This window comes from Rana temporaria, chromosome 1 (assembly GCF_905171775.1).
Source record: "Rana temporaria chromosome 1, aRanTem1.1, whole genome shotgun sequence".
NCBI classification, from domain to species: domain Eukaryota; kingdom Metazoa; phylum Chordata; class Amphibia; order Anura; family Ranidae; genus Rana; species Rana temporaria.
In genome coordinates this window covers 259,246,730-259,268,560 of record NC_053489.1, presented here as the reverse complement: position 1 = coordinate 259,268,560, position 21,831 = coordinate 259,246,730, and the positions used below count along the sequence as shown (strand labels likewise).

The 21,831-nt window shown below is 43.9% G+C and overlaps 1 protein-coding gene across 1 annotated transcript in view; it reads right to left on the bottom strand.

Moving 5' to 3' along the window:
* Nucleotides 1-21,831, bottom strand: part of AUH (AU RNA binding methylglutaconyl-CoA hydratase) — a 298,019-nt gene that overhangs the window by 142,893 nt on the left and 133,295 nt on the right. Inside the window, exon 5 of the mRNA XM_040354848.1 lies at nt 2,466-2,558. Coding sequence (XP_040210782.1) covers nt 2,466-2,558 — 93 coding nt within the window. The remainder of the gene's footprint in view (nt 1-2,465; nt 2,559-21,831) is intronic.

The window sequence follows — 21,831 nt, the reverse complement described above, 5'->3', positions numbered from 1 at the left end:
CCCAGTGTCCCTCACTCCACACCGTGTGATTGTGTGCCTGTGTGCTTCCGAGGTGAACAGCAGTGTTCGCACTGTACAGAGAACCAATCCAGCACTAGAGACCAAATCCAGCAGGAAAAAAAACACTCCAAGATGGCCGCCATTCACCTCAGAGAGAAAGAAGTGCAAGCTTCTATAAAATGGCCACCGTTGTAACTATATGCGCCACAGCACGGCTACAGGAAGATGACCACCAGCTGTGCGAATAAAACAACAGTGCAGGTACAAGAAAATGGCGGCGGCGCTCGAAAAACGGCGCTGCCTGACTGAGGTGGACAAGAAGGCTGACCCACACAGTGGCGCCGGAGCGGAGGCCCCCCTGAAATGGCAGACACCCATACAAAAGAGGACCTGGACACACTCAGTGCAGCCCCCCGCCCGGTCATGCAGGCCCACATGCATGGGAAGGAGGGAGGGAATGGGGAGAAGGAAAGGGAGACTGGAGACCCCCTAGTCAACCACCCCAGGAATGCGCAGCTGTTCCATCCAGCCAAGACAGGAGGAAAAGTACTTACCCGTCCCTGCTGGTGCGTTCCTGACAGACGTAGTACCGAGCAGTACGGAGTAGTATGGAGTAGCTGTCGGGCAGGTCCACTGTGACTGAGACAACAGCAGCCCAGTCATAAGTGAATCCCAGGGCATATAGCTCACCAGCTACCCCTGGAGCCATGGGGTATGTCATGGCCGACCCAGCGTGTAGCTAAGGTCTGCTCACGCTCTAAAGGCCGGACTGGGGGGACTACAAGGATCTATAATATCCAGCCTGTCACCCAGCCAGCAGTTGATAGAAAATTTCTAAAAAATTAAATCATAAAATAAAATAAAAATGTCTTCAGGACCCTGGGCCCAATAGGAGCCAGGTCCTACTCCTCTACTAGGCAGAAAAAACTGAGCTGCTGGCTGCAGTGTGAGGGGTTATGACCAGAGGGACCGCCCCCTGGGCGGGGCTGTTCAGCTTTGCTAAAGTTACATGTTATAAATGTCTAACATGTCTGCCTAGTCCTCTCCTAATAGACGGAACATAACCCACAAGTCAAGAAAATAAGGGAACTGTGTCCGTCCATGGACAAAAGAGAATAGTTTAATGTGAATAACTTTTGGTGTGATTTACCACATGAGCTGAAATGTTCTGAATATGTTGACATAGACTGTCTTCTATTGTGTGAAGTTTGGGGAAAATTGGCTAACATCTAAGCATTTTTTTGTACATTAAGCCACATTAAGCTCCCCAAAAAACAATGGGCCAGATCCTCAAAAGAGATACGACGGCGTATCTACTGATACGCCGTCGTATCCCTGTTTCTATCTTTGGAACTGATCCACAGAATCAGTTTCCAAGAGATAGACAGAAGATCCGGCATGTGTAAGGGACTTACACTGCCGGATCTTAGGATGCAGTACCGCATCCGCCGCTGGGGGCATTTTGCGTCGAAATGCCGCCTCGGGTATGCAAATTAGCACTTACGGAGATCCACAAAGCTTTTCAGCTTAGTTTTTTCTCCGTAAGTATTAAGTTGCATGTGTAAAATTAGGGCTGCTTTTACAAAGTGTAAACTGTTTACACCTTGTAAAAGCAGACCCTTCTGTCCAGCGACGCGTTTTTTTTTTTGTTTTGAATTTTTTTTTCCCGCCGTATCTTTTTTTTTTTCGACGCAACTTTATTGACCCGTCGCGATCCACAAAGCTCGGCGTAACGTAATTTCGCGCTATGCACGTCGGGGAAATGATGTCACGAGCATGCGCAGTACGGCCGGCACGGGAGCGCGCCTAATTTAAATGGGAATCGCCCCCAGTTGAAGAGGAACGCCTTGCGCCGGCCGGATTTAAGTTACACCGCTCAAAATTTCTAGGTAAGTGCTTTGTGGATCGAGCACTTAGTTAGAGATTTTGCGGCGGTGTAACTTAAATGGCAAAAGTTACGTTGCGACGGGTTTTTGAGGATTAGGCCCAATGTGTGCCTTGTGGACACCGAAATGCATGAAATTTCTAGGATAGGTTTGGGAAGTTGAGAACTTAGGCTGTGCAATGTTTCAAGACAGTTGATTGAGGTTTAGGCACATTATGGTACATTAAGCTCTTTTTACATTAAGCAGTTCACATTAAATGTTTTAGCATTGTAAAATATAGCTTAATGTGAATAACTTTTGGTGTGATTTACCAAATGATCTGAAATTTTCAGACTATGTTAAAATAGACAGAGTCTTCTATTGTGTGAAGATTGGGTTAACATTTAAGTTTTTTTTTTAGTATGTTCTGGTAAGTATAACGTGTTTGTTATTTTTAAAGAAGAAAAAACTGAGACTTTAGTATCGCTTTAGGCTATATTTGTCATATTATTAACAGAGTAAAACAAATCAAAATAAAACAAATCCAGATTAACTTTTTTTTCATCTAACAATAAGAAGTAATTTTGTAACTGACCTTACCTGCCACTATGATGTCAGTGGCTAAAGCCATCTCTAAGCCTCCACCTAGAGCTGCTCCATCCAAGGCAGCAATGGTTGGCATTGGAAGGTTTGCTAAGGAAAAACAAAGCAAAAAAATTACAATATAATGAAAGCAACCACTTAAAAAATGATGTATCATAAACCTGAGGAGGGAATACCACGCTCATTGAAAACATTAGTAGACAAAATGGACACTTGCTGGCTATAAATTAAATGTAGTCATTGTGTAAACTCAAGAATGTCAAACCACTCTGATTGTTTCAGATGGCATATTATGATTTAGTAAATGCAGTGTTTCGCTCAGAGTGCTCCTACTACTGTGCTTCAAAAAAAATGTCACCAGCACAGAATGCTGTTCAGGAGTCAAAAATACCGTACATAAAACAGCTATGTTCCAGAGTCTAAATAAGCTCTTTTTTAGGTAAATAGTGACAACAATATTGATAGAATAAAACATATTCAGGTGCATCTCAAAAAATGTGAATATCATCAAAAGGTACATTTTTTTAGTAATTCAGTTAAAAAGTAAAACTCATATTATATAGATTCATTACACAGAGTGATAGCTTTCAAGCATTTATTTCTCTAATGTTGATGATTGTAGATTACAGCTAGTGAAAACACAAAATTTAGTAACTCTAAAAATCATAATATTGTGAAAAAGTTCAATATTGTAGACTCATAGTGTCACACTCCATTCAGCTAATTAACTCAAACCTGTAAAGGTTTCCTGAGCTTTTAAAGGGTCTCAATCTGGTTCAGTAGGTTACACAATCATGGGGAAAACTGCTGACTTGACAGTTGTTCAGACGACAGACAGTCATTGATACCCAGGGTAAGTCACAAAAGGCCATTGCTAAAGAAGTTGGCTGTTCACAGAGTGCTGTATCCAAACATATTGATGGAAGGTTAAGTGGAAGGAAAAAGTGTGGTAGAAAAAAAGGTGCACAAGCAACATGGATAACCACAGCCTTGAGAGGATTGTAAAGCAAAGGCCATTCAAGAATTTGATAGAGATTCACAAGGAGTGGACGTATTCAGGATATGGGCTACAACGGTCGCATTCCTTGTATCAAGTCACTCCTGAACCAGAGACAACATCAGAAGTGTCTTACCTGGGCTAAGGAGAAAAAGGACTGAACGGATGCTCAGTAGTCCAAAGTCCTCTTTTCAGATGAAAGTACATTTTGCATTTCATTTGGAAATCAAGGTCCCAGAGTCTGAAGGAAAAGTGGAGAGGCACAGAATCCAAATTGCATGATGTCCAGTGTGACGTTTCCACAGTCAGTGATTATTTGGGGAGTCATGCCATTTGCTGGTGTTGGTCCAATATATTTTATCAGGTCCAAAGTCAGCGCAGCCCTCTACAAGGAAATTCTAGAGCACTTCATGGTTCCCTCTTAATTTTTCAGCAGGACCTGTCCACACTGCCAAAAGTACCAATACCTAGTTTAATGATCATGGCATCACTGTGCATGATTGGCCAGCAAACTCGCCTGACCTAAAGCCCATAGAGAATCTGTGGGGTATTGTCAAGAGGAAGATGAGAGACACCAGACCCAACAATGTAAAAAAGCTGAAGGCTGCTATCAAAGCAACCTGGACTACCATAACATCTCAGCAGTGCCACAGGCTGTTCGCCTCAATGCCACGCCACATTGATGTGGCAACGTATTTATCGGCGTATAACACGCACCCCAATTTTAGGAGGGAAGTTTAAAGGGAAAAAACGTACATTTTGAATAAAGAACTTTGAAGCAAAATTAGGGTCACAGCTCATCAATGCACCCTGCTCAGTGCCCATCTGCAGCCATTATATTGCCCGACAATGCAGCCTGTTCAGTACCCATCTGCAGCCATTAAATTTCACAACAATGCAGCCTCCTGCTCAGTGCCCATATACATTCTTACCTTTCCCATCATGGTAGCCTTGCCAGTGTTGGATTATCCCTGCTGTCTCTGGGGGAAGAGGAGGAGCGAGCACCGCTGAATTACACAGAGCCGCAATCTACTGTGTACCCGGTGTTCCGTCACTCACAGCCGCGCCTCCTGGCCCTGCACATATGATAGACAGAACAGTGGCCCAATGCCGGGCCAGGAGGCGTGGCTGTGCGTGACAGAGTGCCCGGTACACAGGAGATCGCGGCTCTATGTAATTCAGTGGCGCTTACTCCTCTTCCCTCAGAGACAGCAGGGATCGGCGTATAATATGCACCCACGATTTTCCCCTGATTTTAAGGGGGGAAAAGTGCGTGTTATACGCCGATAAATATGGTAATTCATGCAAAAGGTGCCCCAACCAAGTACCGAGAGCATACTATAAATGTACATGGACAATTTTCAGTAAGGCAACATTTCTGTATTAATCTTTTTTTTTTATTGGTCTCATGTAACATTCAAATTTTCGGAGATATTGAAAACCCAAAATTCAGTAACTGTAAGTCATAATTTTCAAACTTAAAAGAAAGAAATGCTTAAAATATATCACTCTGTGTGTAATGAATTCATATAATATATGAGTTTCACTGTTTGAATTGAATTACTGAAATAAATTAACTTTTTGATGATATTCTAATTTTCTGACATGTACCTGTATAGAGTACCCAGACCAGTGGTAAGGTAACCCATTCTATACGAACATTGACCACCCCCCAATTGCAGTAATCAATTAACTTACCCAAAGAATCACAAATGTGCCCTCATATCTCAGTGTTCCAGTATAGAACATCACTGTACCATGGTTTGCAGCAAGTGAAACATATGTAAGAGCTCAGCAATCACCACTGGATAAATACATACAGTTCCTTGAAAAAGTATTCATACCTCTTGAAATTTTCTACATTTTGTCATGTTACAACCAAACATTTAAATTTATTTTATTGGGATTTTATGTGACAGACCAGCACAAAGTGGCACATAATTGTGAAGTGGAAGGAAATCAATAAATGTTTTTTAATTTTTTTTTTACAAATATCTGAAAAGTGTAGCATGCATTTGTTACAGCCAAGATAGATAAAATTGCTGATTGGAGAAAAGGCATACACCCCCTCTCCACATAGGCAGACTCTCAGGAGGGGTTTTCTAACAGGGCCAGCTCCCTGTTGATCTTTTTTAGCAACCTCCCCTGACAGAAATTTCAGGCTGCTTTTATCTGATGTGTCCAAAAATTTGTCAGGAGTCATCAGGCTGATAACAGAGGAACGGGTCAGGAGAGAGCTACGGAACATAGCTCTTTGAAGAGAGATAACAAAATACTGCAGATATATGTGCCCAGCTCAAATTTCATGAATTGGGTTTTTCATCCACTTTAACTTCAATCTCTGAATCCTCCTATATAGAAACAAAATCATCACTGCACAGCATACCAAAGATCAATGTGTCTAACACTTTTAAAAAAACTGTGCTGAGGGGAAGATACACTGTTTCTCAATAAATTACATAAACAGATTGGCGAAGGAGGAAGAAAAGTAACTGCCCATTGCTGTCCTTCATATTTCTTGATAAATATTGTACTCAAAAGGATAAAAATATATTTACTTGAACAAGATGTAGTCCAACTAGTAGAAACTCGTAGGTATGGATGGCATTAGATCCTTTGAAAGTAAAAAACCTCAAGGCTTTAATATCAGAGAAATACAGATGAAATATCCATTGTCGCCAAAACAAAATCCTGTGCAGGTGGGTATACACTGTTCAAGGCTGTAAGAGAATCCTGAGTGTCTCTAATGTATGCAGGGAGATTTTTTACATATGGTTGAAGAAATAAATCAATTACCCAATGGCTGTGCAACTGATTCAAAGCCAAAAAACTATCTGGTCTGTATTTCAACAAGCTTACCCCTTTGTGGATCTTAGGAAGCTCATAGATCGCAGCCCATTTAGGATGGTCCATAGCTAGATATTTACACACATCATCACTTAGCCATCAATTTGTATGAACTCAATAAATAGATTGTCATTTAGACTATACTGTCAATGTAGGATCATGTGGCAACTGTACACCGATCTCAGGATTTTTAAGCATTCCAGTCTAGTACTCACAGTATCATAGTACAACAATAGTCCCACCTTTATTAGTTGGCTTAATAATATTGGAATTATCTTACAAACTCTTGAGGGCATGATTTTCACACTTTTTTTTTTTTTGATGTCACAATGAAGAGCAGTGTTTCTCAACCTTTTTCCAGTCGGGGCGCCCTTGAAAAGTATTTTCAGTCTTGAGGGACGCCTGTCCAAGACTTGGTTCACGTCGATGTGTGTTGCGAAACACGCGCAAAATCATGCGCTCATTCTTGACACACAGACAAATGCTCTGCTCTTTAGGGGTGCCATTAATTCTTAATGGTGCCCCACCCATTGGCAAACATGGGTTGCTTTTGTTGTGGCACAAATTTAAAAAAAGCGTCGGGGACTTCTTTCCCTGCATTACTGCGGGTAAGGAAATTAATGGGCTGCCCTACACGCAGCACGCATCCACACAGAACCAAGAGCTTGTTCACATGTCAGGCTGGAGGGCCAGTAAAACCACATGGTTGAGCTGTTTTTACCACCCCAAACTTTTGCCCCTTTAGCTGCAGAGGCAACAGCTGGGGGTGTAAACATGCTGTGGCTGCAGCTGGAGGTATACCCAGGGTGAATGGGGCTGCACTGCAACTACTCCGCAACTGTGTGCATTGCATTTACGGGCTTAAAAAAGGTGGTGGGGAGGCAAGATATGCCTCTTTACTTGCTGACAAATGCCCCTGAAAAGCGATATGAACACAAATTGCTTTTCAGAGGAGCAGCAGTCCTTGCTGCTATCTCGAACAAGCCCTACAAAAATAGTTCTGATGGTACAGGAATAGGGGGGTCAGGATTAAAAGTAACATACATACAGACAGATGCGCACGCACACAAACAGACACACGTACAAACACACACACACTAACAGACATGTGTACACATGCACACATATACTAATACAGACACATACACACATGCACACACTTGTACGTACACATATGTACACACATACATACTTTTTATACACACTGTATATATATATATATATATATATATATATACACACATACACATACATACATACACATACATACATACACACACACACACACACACACACACACACACACATACATACATACATATATATATATATATATATATATATATATATATATATATATATATACACACACACACACACACACATGCACACAGACACACACGTACACACAGACACACATACATATGTACACACACAGACACATGTATAAAGCTCTTGAAAATATTCTAGCACAGTACCTTTCCTCATTCACAGTGCTGATGTACAGTTTGGCAGGGGATCAGGAGATCAGGCTCATCTGACAGCCCTTCTCTCTCATGATCCCACGGCAGACCTGAGGACCTCTGGCGGCACCCCAGTCAGTGTACTGCGTAACACAGGTTGAGAAAGGCTGCTCTACTCTTTCTTCTTCCCCCTCAGGGAAAATCGCGCCAGGCAGAGTCTACTCAGGTACCCGCGGCTCTCACGTCACAGAAGCAGTGCGTGCGTCCGACCCTCCCATAGCAACCGATGACGTATTCGGTTGGCAAGACGCGGTCGGGAGGCCCACACAACCAGCACAGCTTCCCGAGTGCCGGGAAGTGAGTTTTACACAGCGGACCGGCACCGCTGTAAAGACAAATGATAACAAAGTAGTGTTACATCAGATAGCAGCCATAGCTGCCAATATTGGGAATCATTTTGCCGCGGCACACCTGGGGACTCTTTACGGCACACCAGTGTGCCGCTGCACACCGGTTAAGAAACGTTGATGTAGAGAAGATGTCCTATCATCTGTGCCCAGTCTTGCCACACAGAGTTAATCCAGCGCTGAGCAATCCTCTTTTTATTGTTCAGTAAAATAAAACAGACTTCCAGAAAAAAAACAAAGTCCTTGCTTGAGTGACAGGTTATTTACATATCTCATGCACTAGCTTGCAGAAATGCACAGCTTCTGTAAAAAGTGCCCAATTCACATCCCCCTCCCCTCTCGCCCTCTCCTCTAGCTCTCCCAGGATTGACTGTCTTTCCTGTGTGTTTATTAAATGTTTTCAAAATATGGGGTGATTTACAGTTCAGTGTGATGAGGAAATTCTCCAGTGAACAGCCATCAGAATATACATAGACAAGTGATTAGGGGAGATGTATTTAGTCCAAGCTTGAGTGATCTTCTTATTATTGTTATATTGAAGTGTGTGTGTCTGAGGTCACCTGATCACATATGCAAAATTCCTATATTACCAGGATGTGTTATGTGAGGGAGGGGTGGATTTCTCACCCAGTAAGGCTGAATGAACTTAGGGCTGGTTGACATTAGTGCGCTGTGCGAGATCGCAAGTGATTCGCACCGCACTGCTGTTCAGATCACATGCGATGCAATTTCAGCCATACAAACGGTATGGCTGAAATCGCATCTCATTTGGACCAAACATGCACAGGACCCTTTTTTTGGTCCACAACAGAATCGCATAGGTGTTCACACCCATGCAATCTGATTCATGTCCTAACTATCAGTTCGCAGTGCGATATGTGAGCTGAAATGGGGGTGCCATTACCATTGTATGACACTCCTCAGCAGTTCGCATATGACAGTGTGAACTGCCATGCGAGTCGGGTGCGATGTGGGAACCCGCAGTGGATTCGCAGGGTTCCCGAATCGCACCAGTGTGAACCGAGCCTTGGTGGGAGCAGTCAGGTGACATGTGTAGGCTGTATGATGCTTTGAGGCTTGGTTCACACTGGTGCGATTCGGGAACCCTGCAAATCCACTGCGGGTTCCCACATCGCACCCGACTCGCACAGCAGTTCACACTGCCATATGCAAAACTGCTGGGGAGTGTCATACAATGGTAAAGACCTCCCCATTTCAGCTCACATATATCGCACTGCGAACTGACAGTTAGGACATGAATCGGATTGCATGGGTGTGAACACCCATGCGATTCTGGTGTGGACCAAAAAAAGGGTCCTGTGCGTGTTTGGTCCGAATGTGATGCGATTTCAGCCATACAGTTTGTATGGCTGAAATCGCATCACACAGACATGGCATGTGATCTGAACAGCAATGTGGTACGAATCACAGGAATGCAGAGTGTACAGTGGTGGGTAGTACGTGCAGGATGGTGTCAGGATTGTGGCTAGTGTCAGATAATTTTTTAATGTTTTTTTTATTTTTTTACAATTTAATTTGTTCTTCATTTTTTTTTCACAGTCATATTGTCAGTATTTTTTTAAAATATTTTTTCTACAATTATTTTTTTTAATATTCATTGCAGTTTTTTTTATGAGCTCTGTTGGGGGGCTTTGGTGAGATGTCAGGGGTCAAAACAGACCCCTGACATCTCCCCTTTGAGACCGAGAACGGGAGTGAGGTCACAGATTCCCCACTCCCTTTCTCACACTGAAAATGAATGGAGAGAAGACAGCGTCTCCCCTCCATTCATAAACTGAAGCAGAGTAACATACAGGTTACTCTGCTCAGTTATCGCAAGACATAGAGAGCGTTCGGTAACGAACGCTTTCTCTATGTCCCATTCAGAAAGGGAAAGGACCAGTAAATGACATATATACCGGTCCTTTCCTCCGCTCTCCATCCTGACAGATTAACCCCCCCAGCCTGCGGGACAGCAGAGGAGGGGAGCCGGCTGCGCGGGACGAGGGGGGGCGCGTAGGAGGAAGACACAGCGGGCGGATAAGGAGGAGATAAGGGGGGACATAGAAGAAGGTGAGAGGAGTTGGTGAAGAAGAACACGGAGGTGATCGGTACAGCGGAGGGACATCCGTGAGGACCGATCTCTCTGCATGGCTTTAGCTCAGCTGCTTCTCTTTCTCTCCGCGGAAAAGACATTCAAGGGGATCCGTGCTCACAGCTGTCTTTGCCGCACCATCATGCCCGACTGTCACTGGACAGTGACACATGAATTGACAGCGGCCATGAGCGCGCTCTTCTTCTCCTGTGCATGCACTTTTCACTCCAGCCAGGCGCGAGTGTAGAGGTGGGCGGAGAGTCTGGAGATGTCATGACTCCGCCCGAGCGCCGTACATCAGGCCCGCCCACTGAATCAACAATTTTACGGGGCTCCAAATAAAGAAGGGGGAGATATTTGAAAGGTAAGAATACATGCAGGAGGCATGTATATCCTTATAGATGAGCACTATTGTCATTACTTTAAAAAAGATGAGAGTGGGTTTACATCCACTTTAACCACTTCCATACCAGGCACTTACACACCAATTTTCAGCTTTCAGCACTGTCACATTTAGAATGACAATTGCGCGGTCATGCTACACTGTACCCAAATTACATTTTTATAATTTTGTTCCCACAAATAGGGTTTTCTTTTGGTGGTATTTGATCACCTCTGCGATTTTTATTTTTTGCGCAACTAAAAAAAGACCGAAATTTTTGTAAAAAAGTATGTTTTCTTCTTCAATTATGGGCACTGATATGGCGGCACTGATGGGCACCGATGAGGTGGCACTGATGGGCACCGATGAGGCGGCACTGATGGGCACCAATAGGTGGCACTGATGGGCGGCGCTGGGATGCTGCACTGATGGGCACTCATGGACACTCATGGGCGGCACTTATGGGTGGCACTGATGGGTAGCACAGATGGGCACTGATAGGTGGGCACAAAGCATAGATGGGCACTAAGAGGTGGCACTGATGGCATTATTTCAGTCAGTGCCCATTTGTGGGCACTGATTGGCATCGATTGTGTTAAAAAAAATAGTTTTTTTTTGTGCCCATTTTTGCTCTATTGAGCACCGGGGGGGCACTCCCTGGAGGTCCAGTGTTGGCATCTGAGGGGGGGCTGCGCTGATAAACAATCAGCGCGAACCCCCCCTGTCGGGAGAGCCGCCAATCAGCTCTCCTCTACATGCGTCTGTCAGATGTGAGTGAGGAAGAGCTGATCAACAGCTTTTCCTGTTTACATCGTGATCAGCCGTAATTGGACACGGCTGATCACGTGGTAAAGAGCCTCCACAAGTGCTGCCTGCCAGTGCCCACCAGTACCACCTGCCAGTGCATACCAGTACCGCCTACAAATGCCCACCCGTGCCACCTATCAATGCCCATCAGTGCCTCATCAGTGACACAAATCAGTGCCTCATCATCAGTGACACATATCAGTGCTGCCTATCAGTGTCACCTAGCAGTGCCACCTATCAATGCCCTTTAGTGACACCCATCAGTGCCACCTATCAGTGCCCACCAGTGCTGCCTCATCAGTGGCCACCAGTGCAGCCTATCAGTGCCCACCAGTGCAGCCCATCAGTGCCCATCAATGAAGGAGAAAAAAAGAAAAAAAACAGCAGTGGTTAAATATAACCAAAAGAAAGCTCTATTTGTGGGAAAAAATTCATTTTGGTACACTGTTGCATGACCACGCAATTGTCCAGCAACGAGTGACAGCGCTAAAAGCTGAAAATTGGCCTGGGCAGGAAGGGGTTTTAAGTGTCCAGTAAGCAAGTGGGATGTCCCAAAGCAATGCCATCTGAGGGGAGGGAAACAAATCAAAGCAGACCGCCATCAGACGTGAGGACCTATACTGCTGCTTGCAGTACACTGCGCCCAAAGGCGGCAAAGGCGGCATCCTCTTGACATCTTACATCCACCTGATAGAATTTTGTGAATGTATGCACTGACGACCAAGTTGCGGCCTTGCAAATTTGAGTCATAGAAGCCTGGTGATGCACTGCCCAAGAAGCACTGACTGCCCTGGTATAGTGCACCTTAACTTGAAATGGTGGAACCTTCCATTTCAGGCCGTAAGCCTGAATAACAACCTGAAGAATCCATTTTGAAATAGTCAATTTTGACGCTGCCTGTCCCTTCCTGGGGCCATCCAGCAGCACAAACAAAACATCAGTTTCCCGTATCTGAGCTGTTGCCTTCAGATAGACTTTTACTGCTCTCACTACATCGAGAGAGTGTAACAATCTTTCTTCTGCAGAACGAGGTTCTGGAAAAAAAGGAATGCAGGGCGACATCTTGATTTAGATGAAAACCTGACACTACCTTAGGAAGAAAGGTTGGGTGAGGACGCAACACCACCTTATCTTTACGAAGTATAGCTCTTTACAAGAAAAAGCTGCCAATTCTGATACCCCTCTTGCGGAAGTTACCGCAACCAAGGACACTAATTTCCTTGTCAAAAGAACCAAGGAAATATCTATCGTGCATCGGCTCAAATGGTTGTCTTTGTAAAACTGACAGAACCAGATTCAAATCCCATGGCACAAGGGAGTCCTAACCGGCAGAGCTATATGTGTTACCCCTTGTATGAAGGCCCGGACCAAGGAATGCGAAGCAAGCGGCCTTTGAAAAAACACTGACAAGGCCAAAATTTTACCCTTGATTGTACTCAAGGCCAGCTTAATTTCTACCCCCAACTGTAGGAAGGCAAGAATTCCACCTATGACATACTTCCGAGGATGCCATCTTTTGGTTTGACACCAAGAAATTTAGGCCTTCCAGACCCTATAATAAAAGGTCCTGGAAGCCGACTTCCTTGCATTAATCAGGGTAGTTACCACTGAACCCGAAAGCCCCCGATTCTTTGGAACGTGGGCTTCAATAGCCAAACCGTTAAATTTAGCAATTGTAAGGCAAGATGGAACACCTTGCGACAGCAGGTCCGGACGATCTGGAAGAGTCCATGGACTCCCTACTGTCAACCTTATGATCTCTGCATACCAGGATCTTCTGGACCATGCCAGGGCTACTAGAATCACCGTCTTCCGTTCCGATTCTGCTAAGAAGCGGCAGTAGCAGCTGAACTGGGGGACCGCATAAATCAGTGAAAACTGATTCCACGGGGTCACTAACGCATCTGTCCTGTATGTGAGTGGATCACTAGTCCTTGACACAAAGTTGTGCAACTTTCTGTTGAACCTGCACTCCAATAGATCTATGTCTAAAGTACCCCATTTTTGGCATATGGCCAGAAAAATGTCAGGATGTATAATCCATTCTCCCGGGAATATTTGTTGATGGCTCAGGAAATCCGCCTGCCAATTCTCCATCCCTGCAATGAAGACTGCAGACAGACAAGAAACATGCGTCTCTGCTCAGGCCAGAATATGATTCACCTCCTTTTGGGCTGTACGGCTTCTGGTGCCCCCCTGGTGATTGATACAGGCCATTGCCGTGGCATTGTCGGATAGAATCCTGACGGGAAAACCTTGCAACCTGAACATCCAGGCTATTAGAGCTAGAAGTGCCACCCGAAACTCTAGGATGTTGATGGGCAAGGTCTTCTGGGACTCTGACCACTTCCCTTCACTTACCGTGGATATTTCCAGAACTGCACCCCAGCCCAAGAGGCTGGCATCCATTGTTACTACCTTCCAGGTAACTGGTATGAAAGATTTTCCCTTCTGCAAATGTTTGGTTATCAACCACCAATTGAGACTCTGGCACACCCTTGGGGCCAGACACATCGGGTAATCCAAGGCCTGTGTCTCTGTTCCAGGCAGACAGAATACTGTTTTGCAACAGTCTTGAATGAAACTGGGCATATGGAACTGCTTCGAATGAAGCCACCATCTTCCCTAGCAACCTCATGCAAAAGCGAATGGAAGGACCCTTCCTTGCCCTAACCACCTGGGCCAGCTCTCCTATAGAATTGGTAAAAAGAACTAATACAATCAACAATACAGATTTAACATGATAAAAAATGAAGATTATCAATATTCAAAATACAATTGTGATTAATATATTCAGAAATAAAAATCCATGTATTGTATAAAAAAAGTGAGCATTCTTGACGAAAACACCACCAACAAAATGTGCACCTCCACCACATAGAATGTGCACTTACCAGAAGGCAAGCTTTCATAAGCCTGCAATTATTGTATCCAATCAGGCCCTTTATCCAGAGGTAGTGGAACAACAGCTCTCAAGGTTAGAATGAATTTGAGGCATAAACCATATGGCAGGCAACCAGAGAACCTCGATCGTCAGGCAATCGGGAATGTACATCAAACGTTTACCCAAAATGAGAAAAACTCACTATAGGGTAAATCGTACTAAAGGTTTATTTAAAGGCCTAAAAAGTTACAATTACGAAATTTAAAAAGCTTAAAAGCATCAATTATGTTTGCCGGCCGGCTAGCAAACACATGTCCACTAGGGAAATACCGCAATGACGTCAGCAATGTCAACTTCCCGACATACGTATCATCATTATCTGACTTCATCTTTGGAAACGGGCGACGCACTGACTCATCGCGCTAAATAGTGTAGACACGGAACCACGCCTCGGTATGGATCCTAGGCAGCGAAAACATTATACTAACTATAACTATACCATTTAGTTAATTAAGCCAACTAAACTATATTTTAGGCTGCCTAGGCTCACATCAGACACAGACATCGCGGCTAGGCCATCATCTGTGGGCCCAGACACCCGGAAGTGTGTCAAAAATTGCACAAAGGGGAAAGGAAAGTTGGTGTTAATATAACACAGAGGGATTAAATTAATTAAACCTAAAAAAAAAAAAAAAAGAAGACAGCGAAGGTGCCATACACCAAAAGTCAAAAAATGCCCCATGGAATTTAATATAAAGTTAATTTAAATAAATACATTTTACAAAAATATATAGAAAAAATGAAAAATGTAAAAAAAAAAATGTTAAACCTTTTTTAAAGGTATTGCTACCAAGGACTCACACAGAGTTCACATTACATGGTTATATTACATCCATTTAGTTATGAGTTATCAATAATTTCATTTAAATCAAGTTCATATTGCATATTATATTGCATTCAATTAATTATGAATTATCAATAAATGCTTTTAAATCCACATCCACATTTAACCCAAAGGGAACAATGGGCTAGATTCAGGTAGAAGTGCGGCGGCGTAACGCATCGTAGATACGTTACACCGCCGCAAGTTTTCATCACAAGTGCCTGATTCACAAAGCACTTGCGATGAAAACTACGCCGGCGGCCTGTGCCATTTAAATTAGGCGCGCTCCCGCGCCGGACCTACTGCGCATGCTCCGTTTCGAAATTCCCGCCGTGCATTGACGTCATTTTTTCGAACGGCGACGCGCGTAGCGTAATTCCGTATTCCCGGACGGCTTACGCAAACGACGTGAATTTTTAAATTTCGACGCGGGAACGACGGCCAAACTTTATACAGCAATACAGTACGATTGCTGTGTAAAGTTAAGGCACCAAAAACGACGACTAACTTTGTGACGGGAAACTAGACTAGCGGCGACGTAGCAAACGCGAAAATCCGTTGTGGATCGCCGTAACTCCTAATTTGCATACCCGACGCTGGTTTACGACGCGAACTCCCCCCAGCGGTGGCCACGGTACTGCATCCTAAGATCCGACAGTGTAAAACAATTACACCTGTCGGATCTTAGGGATATCTATGCATAACTGATTCTATGAATCAGTCGCATAGATACTCTGAGAGATACGACGGAGTATCTGAGATACTCCGTCGTATCTCCGCTGTGAATCTGGCCCATAGCTCTTAATCCTGTGTATCCAGGACATCTCAAGTCTGGATATACTCTGTACCAAAAGAGTATCCACTGTGGGGTGTACTTGTCTATCCACCACACAAATCGTTTTTGAGGGATTTTTGTTATGGGCTAACAGATAGTACTTGGAGACTGAATGTTTGGGGAAACCGTTCTTTCTGTTGGTTATGTGCTCATTTAGCCTTACCGAGAGCGGGCGTTTGGTCCTGCCCACATATTGAAGTCCATCTCCACGTAATAGTCTTTCTTTTAATAGGTCCTCTCTTTGCATGGATATAATTTCATCCAAAGTGTTTTTATCGACAAAAGTGTTCATCCAAAGTGTTTTACTATCGAAAGGAATTCATATATTCTTGTTGATAAATGTCATCACGAGTCATGGCTTAGATCTGTGACGAAAAGCCAGTATATGCAGATAAAGCATAAATGTTCAGATATGGAAGATTTTTTGGTACAGGCTAACACTCTAACCAGGCGTTTTGAAGAGAAAGGCTATTCAAGCGTTTCTCTAAAAAACACTTTGGATGAAATTATATCCATTGAAAGAGGGGACCTACTAAAAGAAAGACCATTACGTGGGGATAGAGTGCCCTCAGTCCCTTTTATTACTACCTATTCTGTGCAGCATATGAGTATAAAGAAACATCTGCATATTTTGTGTAATGATCAAATTTTAAATGCAGTTCTTCCCGAGAAACCTCTGGTCATCTACAAGGGGGCACCCTCTCTTAGGGATAGAGTGGCACCAAATATCCTTAAACCTTCGTCCATTAAGAGAGGTTTCTTCCAGGATCTCACTGGCTTTTATCAGTGTAGGAGATGTAGGGTGTGTTCTGTAAATGGATGCACGCATAGAAGAACTCAAAAATCTTCTGTAGAATATGAGATATTACTACATGTGCTACTGAGGAGGTTGTTTACCTGCTCCAATGCCCTTGCGGGTTTCAATATGTGGGCAGGACCAAACGCCCCCTCTCGGTAAGACTAAATGAGCACATAACCAACATAAAAAACAGTTTCCCCAAACATTCAGTCTCCAAGTACTATCTGTTAGCCCATAACAAAAATCCCTCAAATACGATTTTTTGGGGAATAGACAAGTACACCCCACAATGGAGAGGGAGCTCTTTGGTACAGAGTATATCCAGACCCGAGATGTCCTGGATACACAGGATTAAGAGCTATGTTCCTTTTGGGTTAAATGTTGATGTGAATTTAAACGCATGTATTGATAATTTATAATTAATTTAATGCAATATGTAATGTGAACTTGATTTAAATGAAATTATTGATAACTCATAACTAATTGGATGTAATATAACATGTAATGTGAACTCTGTGAGTCCTTGGTAGCAACACCTTTTAAAAAACTATTATATTTTAAAAAAAATTATATATATTTTTATAAAAGTTTTTTATTTTAATTAACTTTATATTAAATACCATGGGGCATTTTTTGACCTTTGGTGTATAGCACCTTAGTTGTCTTTTTTAAGGTTTAATTCATTTAATCCCTCTGTGTTATTATAACACCAACTCTCCTTTCCTCCCTCCTCTTTGTGGTTGTAAATTATAAGATGCAATATCCAATTTCTACTATTAGAGGCATGGTTGAGTAAACTTTTTTGTGTCCCCTTTGTGCAATTTTTGACACAACTCCGGATTTCTGGGCCCACGGATGATGGCCTAGCCATGTCTGTGTCTGATGTGAGCCTAGGCAGCCTAATATATAGTTTATTTGTCTTAATTAACTAAATGGAATAGATGGTGCTATTGTCGTTTATTTTGGTTCTATCCTAATAACCCGACAGTTTTGTGCACCTTCTCCAATTGGGAATTAACCCCACGGACATAATAATGTTTTAACCTAATGTCCTTTTAAATGGATCGATATTTGTTTAATAACCATCATCCTTCGTATAACGTTTCTGTTCCCTTGAAATGTTATTTACACTTTTTAGTAATAGATAATTTCTAGTCCAAGTTCCACTGTCTAGGATCCATACCGAGGCGTGGTTCCGTGTCTACACTATTTAGCGCGATGACTCAGTGCAGCGCCCGTTCTCCAAGACGGTGTCAGATTGTGACGAAACGTACTTCGGGAGAATGACGTGCCGACGTCATCGCAGCTTCCCTAGTCGATGGGTGATTGCAAGCCGGCCGGCAAACATAACTGATGCTTTTAAGCTTTTTAAATTTCGTAAGTAACTTTTTATGAATTTAAATAAACCTTTAGTACGATTTACACTATGGTTAGTTTTTCTCATTTTGGGTAAACGTTTGATGTGCATTCCCGATTGCCTGACGATAGAGGTTCTCTGGTTGCCTGCCATATGGTTTATGCCTCAAATTCATTCCAACCTTGAGAGCTGTTCCACTACCTCTGGATAAAGGCCCCCAATTGGATACAATAATTGCAGGCTTATGAAAGCTTGCCTTCTGGTAAGGGCACATTCTATGTGGTGGAGGTGCACATTTTGTTGGTGATGTTTTTGTCAAGAATACTCACTTTTTTATATAATACATGTACTTTTAATTTCTGAATATATTAATCACAATTGTATTTTGAATATTGATGATCTTCATTTTTATCACGTTAAATCTGTATTGTTGATTGTATTAGGTTTTTTACCAATTAAGTTTTTTAGCGCAGCTCTTTTTTCTTTTTCTAGTTTATATATGTGCATATCTCATGTTTTCGAGCTGCTGCTTTATTTGTTTTTTGTAAATGTTGTTTTTGTGCTTACTAGCGCTATATTTTCCTATATATAATTTCTCTTATAGCATTGACTTTTGTCTGAGGCAAAAACACCCTTCTTTGGGCTGTGTCTATAACCAGACCTAAATACTCCAGCCTCCTTACCGGAAGCAATAATGATTTTTCTAGATTGAAAATCCAACCCAGGTGTTCCAGATACTTGACCGTGCGGGACACACCCTAGTTTAACCATGCCACTGACTGATCTACCAGCAACAGGTCGTCCAGGTATGCCATTACTGCTATACCCTTTGTAAACACTCGGGGAGTGGTGGCCAACCCGGAGGGCAAGGCCACAAACTGAAAGTGGTGGTGTTCTACCGCAAAACGCAGAAACTTCTGGTGAGCAGGAAAGATTGGCACATGCCGATATGCATCTTTGATGTCTATTGACGCTAGAAATTCTCTTCCCCGCAGGGCGATACGACTCACCGGATTGACTCCATGCAAAAGGAGCGGATGTTTAGGAAACCGATTCAGATCTTTGAGATCTAGAATGGGTCAGACATCTCCATTTGGTACCGTGAAGAGATTTGAATAAAACCCCATGCCCTGGTCTTCTGAGGGGGTCTCTATGATTACACCCTGAGACATCAATCGGTCTAGCGCCAGAAATAAAGACCTTTTTTCACTGGATCTTTGGGGACGTTCGAACTTGGAAAGCGAACCGGAGGAAACTTCTGAAACGCTAGTTTGTAGCCTAGGGTTACCACAGAGATGACCCACCTGTCTGGGATTTCTTCTTGCCGAGCCCCTGAAAATCACAGAAGTCTTCTCCCCACTCGATTGAGCGGGGGCACTCCTTCATAAGGAGGCCTTGGGACGCTGTTTCCTAGGCTTCTGCCCCCAAGGCTTCTTCTGCCTTGCGCTTGGCCCTGAGGCCTACCCTTTGACCCCGACAGTGGAGGACATTGCGACTGCCCCTGGCACCGGAGAGGAAGCACGTTTGAATGAAGAACACCTACTCCTTCTCTTAACCGGTAGAAGGGTACTCTGTCTTACCACTTGAAATTTTTTGGATGTACTTATACAAATCCTCCCCGAGCAAACATTCCCCATGAAAGGGAAAACCAGCCAATACCCCTTTATATGGCGACTCAGCTGACCAATGCTTTAGCCACAGAATTGTATGCATATGTACTAATAGGAGAGCAAGGCGTGATGCCTGATGAATAGAATCTTTGATAACATCAACCGCAAAACATAAGGCCCTTGGTAGCTCAGCTAAATACCGGACCACTTCTCCTCGAGCAGGTACCGCTTTGATAACCTGCTTAATTTCCTCCTTTAGGATTTGACAAATATCTATTGCTGCTACTGCAGGTTGTGCTACTGCACCTGCTAGAGCAAATGAGTCCCTAAGTAAAGATTACAGTCTTTTATCAGCTGGATCCTTAAACACCTGAACATTGTCCACTGGACAAGTCAAACTCCTGTTCACAGAGGAGATAGCCGTATCTACTGCTGGCAAACTCCTCTTTTTAGTGAACTTCTTTTCCATAGGGTCAGGAAGAGTAAAACTTTTAAGAGGAAGAAAATGCTTAGCTGTTCCAGCAAAGGGTTACAAGAAAAGCGTAAGGACCCTGTGGAGGCTTTAGGGACCCCAAAGAGGAAAAGGGGGCTTCAGCCGCCTTTGCTGGTGGCAGCTTATATCCAGAACGGACCAACTCTGTAAGGGATTGAACCAGCTATCTTTGGGATTGTGAGGCTGAAAAGAGCTCTTCTGAGACTGAATCCTCAGAGGGGGAGACATCTGCATGCCTTTCTCTGGATCCCCCAAAGGTAATTCAACATCTCCTGCCCACTCCTGTTCTGATGCTGGAAGGTCAGGGGCAGGAGAGGGGGACCCGTCGCATTTCCTCCCAGCCTGGGAGTAAGATGCAAGCATATCTGCTGTTTTCCCTTCCAACCCAGCTAATGCTGAATCGTCCTTAGTGACATATGCAGAGGCTGAAATGTTGGAAGCAGCTGCAACACCTGAAGGTCTGGATGGCTCAGACTGGCCAGTCGCTTCAGGTCTTTCGGGGAGGATGGTACTGTGGAAGTGCGACTAGGATCCTCAGACTCTGACCGCAGCGCCCTTGCGCTCCTCCCTGCTGAAATCTGCCCACCTCTCCTTCAAGAAGACATAGTACTGAGCACAAAAGCAGAGGTACGAACACAATGCACCCACTGCTGAGCTCTAGTCCAGCAATGAGTTTTATGCCGCTATAATTGCTCAACCTGATGCTGAGTAGACGTGCCTTAAGAATGCCTATATCCAATACCCACACATATGCTCTGTGTCCTCTTCTGCCAGCCACCGGACTCTCTTTAGCAGTGAAACCTAAAGGCAATGAGCCCTGCGCTGTGCACTATGTGCACGCTGGGGTTTCGTGCACGCCGGCTGCGCTAGGCCATACCCCCCACGTCATAGGAACACCTCCCCCTCTTTCTTTAATAAAAAGCGTTATTTACCGAGCACGGCCCTGCGAACGGGATGGCTGGGGGGGGGGGGACAAAGGAGCTCTTCCAGGGGGATACCTGAGCGCCCGCAGGCAGGGGATCCCCCATACCCCTTCTGGTGGCTGTGATCAGCGCAAGGCTGTTCCACAATCTGTGATGCCGACACTGAGCACACACTGGAGAAGCATGGTAATGTTAAACTCCCAGGAATGCACTTTCACACCCTCTGATGGAGACAACAGGCAAGACATAATCTACTCAAAAGAAAAGTCCTTAAGTGAACCTAAGCTCCTTAGGATCTTCTTGAATTACCATTCCCGCCGCAGGATACTGCTGGAAATCACAGACAGACCCAATCTTCATCCACGGCGGGCCATGTCATGACAGACCTTCAAGGACTGGGTCCCCTTTGCATATGGGGTCCTCTCCCTTGGACATGTACAGTACCCTGCCAGAGCAAACTTTGGTATAGTATTGTGACCAAGGTGTTGGATCCCAGGATAAAGACCTCAAAAGAGGAGCATTACAGACAGGCAACCTCCTTCTTCCTCGAGGCTCGGGAACCATTCACTTTGGCCCTTTTC